General features: G+C 44.0%; 1 protein-coding gene across 1 annotated transcript in view; it reads left to right on the top strand.

Moving 5' to 3' along the window:
• Positions 1-428: 428 nt before the first annotated feature.
• Positions 429-6728, top strand: part of KDELR2 (KDEL endoplasmic reticulum protein retention receptor 2) — a 68543-nt gene continuing 62243 nt past the window's right edge. The window contains exon 1 of the mRNA XM_085629028.1: positions 429-679. Coding sequence (XP_085485154.1) covers positions 589-679 — 91 coding nt within the window. The 5' untranslated portion in view covers positions 429-588. The remainder of the gene's footprint in view (positions 680-6728) is intronic.

Here is a 6728-nt window from a genome sequence, read left to right as displayed (position 1 = left end):
TGGTAAATGCCTAGGCATCCAGACGACAGCTCTGCGTATTAAAGTGGCCATTACGAAACAGAAGTAGAGTCCACATAACTGGTAATTTAAATAAAATATACACAAAGAATAAATAATTAAACAATAAGAAAACGCGCTCTTAATAATTCCTCGTTGGTTGAAAAATTGCCGTTTTCTTATAGTATTTTTTATACTGGTTAGTAATAAAATTATAGTCATACGTTATTTCTTTGTCAAGTGATGCTGAAACAAATTGACTCCAGCAAACGTTAATCATAAATACCTCTTATTTTACATTTTATATGCGGTGATTTAGTCACTCTTGAAACCTCATTGGGACAATGGTTTTGCCAATGTGATCCGTTTCAAGATGTCCGCTATGCTGCTGTGCGTCCCGAGGGGGCGGTGCGTTCCAAGAGTCCTCTCTCCACCTTCCTATGTTTGGCCACGTCCCCGGGCCACGTCGCTCGTCGCTCGCCATTTTCAGACCTACCCCAGCTGCAGTACGGAACCGGGCCCTTTCATTGCCAGGTGTGCAGTCAGTCAGCGTTATTTCACCAGGGCCCCGGTTGCAGCAACCCCCTCAGCATGAACGTCTTCAGACTTACTGGAGATCTGTCTCACCTGGCGGCTATTATCATCCTTCTGCTCAAGATATGGAAGACCCGGTCTTGCGCAGGTAAGAAGGGCCAGCAGGTGCAGATAGTATTACTTCGCAGATCCATGGAACCTTCCCAACCTGCAGTGCCTGCCAGTTCCAGGGAACTCCCCTGCTGCAAGGTATTCCCTTCCAGGAACCTCATTGATCTACACTCCCTGCATCATCAAGGAAATCTCCAACACTTAACAGTTTTGTGCATCCCCAGACTGCACTGCCTGCTATGAAAAGTAATACCTTTTCTTTCTAGTAGGGCATTTGGATGCCCCAGACTGTTTTTCCTGCTAGATTAAGAACACCGCAACTTGCTTTACCTGCCAGATATTTGAGTCACCCAGTGTCCGTTGTGTGCAAGATTTCTTGCCAACTTGGATTAAGACACTATCTTTCAGATTGCTTGACTGTATGTCAAATACCCTCTGGTTCTTTCCACCAGTGTTTGTCAGGTTCTTGGGTCCGTCACTGAACAGCATCTTTTTATTTCAGTGTAACCACCCGAGACGTGGGTGTGTTAAAATTGTGAGATCCCTTGTGCGTGTATATTTACAGGAATGTTCATCGTGACCTAGTGCTTCCAATCACCTTGACTGCCTTTTTTATTACACCTTGCTTTTTACTCACGTAGTCTGTCTGATACTCCCGTCTCTCCCATTGCGGAACTTTCCTACTTGTGACCGGTATCTAAAAGATTCCCTCTCTTGGAATTGATTGTGAGATTCAGAATGCACAAAATGAACTGATCCAATATTATATTTTTTACTGTGTCCCTGAAGGATTGTACTTTGTGTGCATGCATCCGGCTCCAGCAGGATTGGGGTCGCGCTTAGTTGAAGTGGGAGCCACACCTATTTTCAGATGTCTGAGCCACTCCCTATGCTGATTGTATTGTTCCTGTTGTGTTAAGATCTTGTGTGACTCTCGTTATTGAATCAGAACACAATGGCTGACCCTAGGCAGTTCTGCGGGGCGTTGTTTAAAACTCTCAGGTTTCCAGGTCCATGCAGGAGTAGCGCATTCATTCTGCTTTTGCTTTGCATTCTGTGACTTGTAGTGCAAACCTTACCATTGTGATAACCAGGACTAGAAGTCCCAGGACGTAAAGTAAAACCCTCTGACTGCGTGAGATAGTCACGTAAGGACCCGCGAAAATTGAGCGCTCTACCGTTGCAGGTAACTTGGGTTGAAGCATAGTAAAACTAGTGAATGCTATAGTAAATTGTGTAGTCTTCTGTTAAAGATCTCATCAGAGTGTGGCAAACGGCCCAACAGATATAGAAGGGATGTCCTACTGTACTTACAGTACACTTAAGCTTGTGTTTACCATCGATATGACAAGTGTCATTCACCACCTTGGACGTTTGCCCTCTTCCTAGGTAGCGCAGGTGTCACGGGAGAGAGCGTGAATACATTCGAGGTCGGCGATCGATTGGTAGGCCTGGTCCCCCTCTGACGTGGCGGCTTCCTCTGCGCTGTAGCCTGCAGGCATTACATTTCAGAGTGGGATGGGAGTAGGAATGCCGTTGTGGCACAGGGGAGCACCATGCTCGGGGCCGGACAAAACCCATTAGCAAGCTTTTTGCTCCTTCCATACACAGCACGTATGTCTTCGGTGGAGGGGTCAGGCGCATCGCCTCTGATGTATCAGATGTTATTATTTTTCTGCTCTCCAAAAATAACTTCTGCCGAGCCTTTCTATGTGAGCAGGGGTTGATGTCTCCATGTCTCGCCTTTGAGTTTGTTTCACTCCTTGGAGCAGGGTTTCACTTTGGAAAGTTGTCATTGCTTCGCCGATTAACAATAAATTATCGCACACGATTCATAGTTGGGTTAAATATGAATCTTGTTAAGTTCAAGGCTATTGCTTTGCTGCTGACAAAGCGAGAGATTGTATTACATTGGGACAGTAGATGTTGCCCACTCGTTACTGCTTGGTTGGGCAGCCCGATCTGTTGAGGGACCACCTGCGAAATCTGTGCTGTGACAGCCCCCCTCTGCGCGGCCTAAAGACATCAGGCAGCCACTTCGAGATTACCTACTGTTTCTGGAGACCCGGAGTGACTTGTGACGCTACTATGTCTATGTATGTGCCACCGATTATATTTGTCATGTCTGTACATATATTGTTGTAACAGTTCTAAAATGTGTCCAGGTCACCACCACTCAATCTCCCTCATTCCCTTTATTTCTTTGACTCACTTATGTTGTGATGTTCTTACTGCTCCTAATGGCCTTTTCTGATACATCAATGCACTACTCTTGTTACTCTGTTACCCACGTAGTGTGTTTATTTGCATGGTTCTGTGGCTTACCTAAAAATGATAAATGAAATAAAACAAAAAAATGTGGATCTTGTACTCCAAACCCGAATCTCCTTCTTGTTGTAGTTTGTTACGTAGCCTCCGTCCATTAACTATCGTGGGCACTGCCAAGGGTGCATTGTTTTTCTGCGTGGGTCCGGCAAGCCTCCTTTGCAGTCGTGGGTGGGTTTCTGACGACCACTTCTACCAAACCAATCTGCATTCTTGATTTGTGTGGTGTCAGACCCATGTGCTTCTAATAATGGGCTCTTGACACTATGCTTTGCACTCGTGGATGAGGGGCTACCAGCCAGAGCCCTTAGCATCTTTGCCGTTTCCAGATCCATCTGCACAGATTGATAGGGTGGTTCCAGACCCTCTGCACCCACAGGTGGCTTTTGCATTAACTTGGATTGAGTTGCACATTGAATTCCTTGCATCATGACAATAGTTGATCACTCTACTTAACTCAGGTCAAAGTAACCTTTAGAGAAGTTTTTTTAGGGGTCTATAACATGATCGAAAAGCAGGAATTTCCATTTAATTAAATGACAGTTGAGAATAGATTAATTTGTGTCCACTTTTTGAATGCTATTATGATTTCTTGCTGTTGGCCCGAAACTGGTCCCAGGACGTTTTTTTCCGGTCCAGGGAAGACATGGCTTGGCAGTTAGGTCTGGACTGTTCCCATGAGGCACAGGGTCAAGACTGATTTGCATATAGCTGTGTCTGAACTGGGGTGGCAAAGTGAGTTAAAGAACGTTGATGGATTCAACCCAGATCTATGACTGGGGGTGGGGGGTGTTTGCAATGTTCAGCACTCCGTCCATCATCTCCTTGTGTTTGCTTTGTTCGCCCTAAGTTGGTAGGGTATGCCCAGACGTGGGTCCCTTGCTCACTTTGCCACTGGATTCAAGCTAGCCTGGCTGATGAGGACTGTTGGCCCGAAACCGATCCCAGGATGCTTGTTTCCGGTTCAGGGAAGACATGGCTTGGCAGTTCGGTCTGGACTGTTCCCATGAGGCACAGGGTCCATACTGATTTGCGTATAGCTGTGTCTGAACTAGGGTGGCAAAGTAAGCTAAAGAACGATGATGGATTCAACCCAGATCTGTGACTGGGGATGAGCGTTTGCAATGTTCAGCACTCCGTCCATCATCTCCTTGTGTTTAATAAGATTTCTTGGCCAGATAAGATTGAAGACATTGCGCACCCCAGCCTCTAAAGTACCCCTGCCCACACCACAAATATTTGAAGTCAACATAGTCCCTCTTGGTAGAGTAGTTCTACCATGAGCATAGCTGAAGGGTTAGGAAGTGGTTGTGGTTTTCGTTGGCAGATTGCAAAAATGCCACGATGGTGGAAGTCTCCATGAGTCTCCGAGGCAGCCCACACCACTGTGATATGATGACTTCCCCACTTCTTGAGCAGGCACTTTACGAGAAGAGTAACCCAAAAAGGCTCACCAGACTATGGCGACCTCCTCAGCATTAGTTTGTTTTTTTAGAAAAAAACACTAAACTGGGGGCTAGCTTGTTATAAACAAAAGTAAAACTCAAAAGTTTCTGGCATGCTGGCAGTTTCCTCCCAACGTAAGACATTTTGGTCATTTTTCATACCTCGGATCACCATCACCAGGCCTTGTGTACTGAACCCAGAAAGAAAGAAAAGATCAGAAAGCCCAACTTAAATAAGCTGAGCTTGGAAAACTGAGAAGCTGGCTAGAGTTTTCCGACAAGTAGTGCTAGCTGTGTGCCCACTAGCAAAAACCCGTAAGTTTTCCTCCACCTCTGAACGAGGTGAGGGAGCTGTGGCTTCGGCGGAGTGGCTCATGCAATGGTTTACAACAGATGTACAACTTCTACCCAACTCTGACCCATCCCCTTTGTAGCTTTCAATGTGTTCTTCCTTCTGTAGCTCGCAAGAGGTTTGACTAGTGGCTTAAGTTTACTAAAATGTCGGATGTTCTGTTTTTAGTAGGCAAAAGTGCATCTTATTTGGAATGATCCAGAAAATGGCTTTGTATCCCGACACCTGAGATTCCCAGCATGTGTTTTTTTTCCATCATGTGAGTATTGGGTTCCTCTCTCAATTACCTTTAATACTTCCCAAAGTGTGAAACCGCAGTGGTAGCAGACCTTCTTAATTTTGAAGCAACATGATGTAATAATTCACAAACCAAAAGGGTGTAAATGCATAGCAGTAGCACCTTTTTCCGGTCACCCCCGTTTTGCAAGATCTGCCGGCTCCATCCGAATTCATGGCAGACGTGGGGTCTGTCAGACTTTTGAATCTTGCCCGCAGTGTGCATGTTTGGGACTCCAAAGACCCACTTTGTCATGAGTTTTGCTTTTCATTAATTTAGAATATCCTTTTCATTAATTTAGAATATCCTTTATCGCTGTTATTGTTATAAGTTCCAACTTTGCTGTCCCTAAGACACATGTTCTAGTGTTGCAGACATCTTTTTTGCTAGTTTGTGGGGCTTCGCATAGTGGAAGTCCTTCCGGACAGTGAAGGTTGCAAACAAAATTTTTGATGAACTGAATACTTGCCTCCTCCATTGTTTTGTAAAGATTAAGTCGCACTTCTTGATGGGTGCGAGTATCCTATTCATTCAGAGGCTCAATACGTTTTTTTATTTTGTATTTTTATTCGTGTGTGTATGTGTGTGTGTATATGTGTGTGTGTGTGTGTATATATTATAGATCTTGCACACATTTTGTCTGCATTTCACAGTTCTATACACTCAAATCGAGAGTAATCTTCTCTTTAACTGGCCACTTAGACTGGCACTGATTTTTCTTGTTAAATTCTTTTTGTTTTTCTTCCACAGTGAGGGCTAATGTTTCAAATCCAACCGTAGTGTCTGTTCCCATTTGTATACTAGCCTCTTAGTATTGATCTTGAATACTCGACATCTTTGAGTATATTCTGTCCCCCTTAATAGTTGTCCTTCATTGTCTCTGTCCTGGTGATGACATAAAGAACGGTATATGAGGTTGAAACATTGCCGACCTCACAACAAACCGATTAGGTCTGTGGTCACTAATGGACTGAGCTGTGATTCATAAAAAAATATTTATACTGAGCTCCATTATTTGGACCACAGTCGTTTGCTCTCTGTTTATAGGCCCACGTTCTCAGTTATACTGTATTTTTTCCCACACGCGTGATCACTTGGCACACAGGTCTGTTTTGCGTTTTTTTTTGTCCATAGTACGTTGCTTTCATAATTAAAAGGCATTTGTTGTTAGAGGCTAGCGTTTCTCAATATCTTTCGCATTCCTTGTTTCCAGCAATTGAGTAGCTATTGAACAAATGAACTTGTGCTTTAATGAGTTTCCGTAGTGAATCCTTGTTTCTCATAACGCATGGTGGCAGCTGAATGTTGTTGACCTCTTCCAGCGCTTAGGAGAAGGTCCTAGCATCCTTATATGAACAGCTAACCTGCAGATATCACTTTTTGTGATCTCCTTTGGCCCAATGCTTTTCCATTCATCAAGTTACGTTATCTGCTTGTTGATTTGGATTATCCTGTTTTAAGTAATTTAATATAGTTCAACATGTTAACTTCTTGCATATTAACTGGCTTGTAGGCTCACTTCTGTTGGTTACAGAGCCCCCATGAGCTCGAGAACAGCTCCATTGAACAGTATGTATGCTTCGTGTTTATTATGTACATATGTACCTTGGACTTGCCTTATAATTCAAGACCTGGGACCTTAAAACGACATGCAACGTATTTGTGATAGGTTTTTTTGTCCTCTTAC

Source organism: Triturus cristatus, chromosome 10 (assembly GCF_964204655.1).
Source record: "Triturus cristatus chromosome 10, aTriCri1.1, whole genome shotgun sequence".
NCBI classification, from domain to species: domain Eukaryota; kingdom Metazoa; phylum Chordata; class Amphibia; order Caudata; family Salamandridae; genus Triturus; species Triturus cristatus.
Note: the sequence above shows the minus strand (reverse complement) of the source record. Positions and strands in the feature narration are given on the sequence as shown.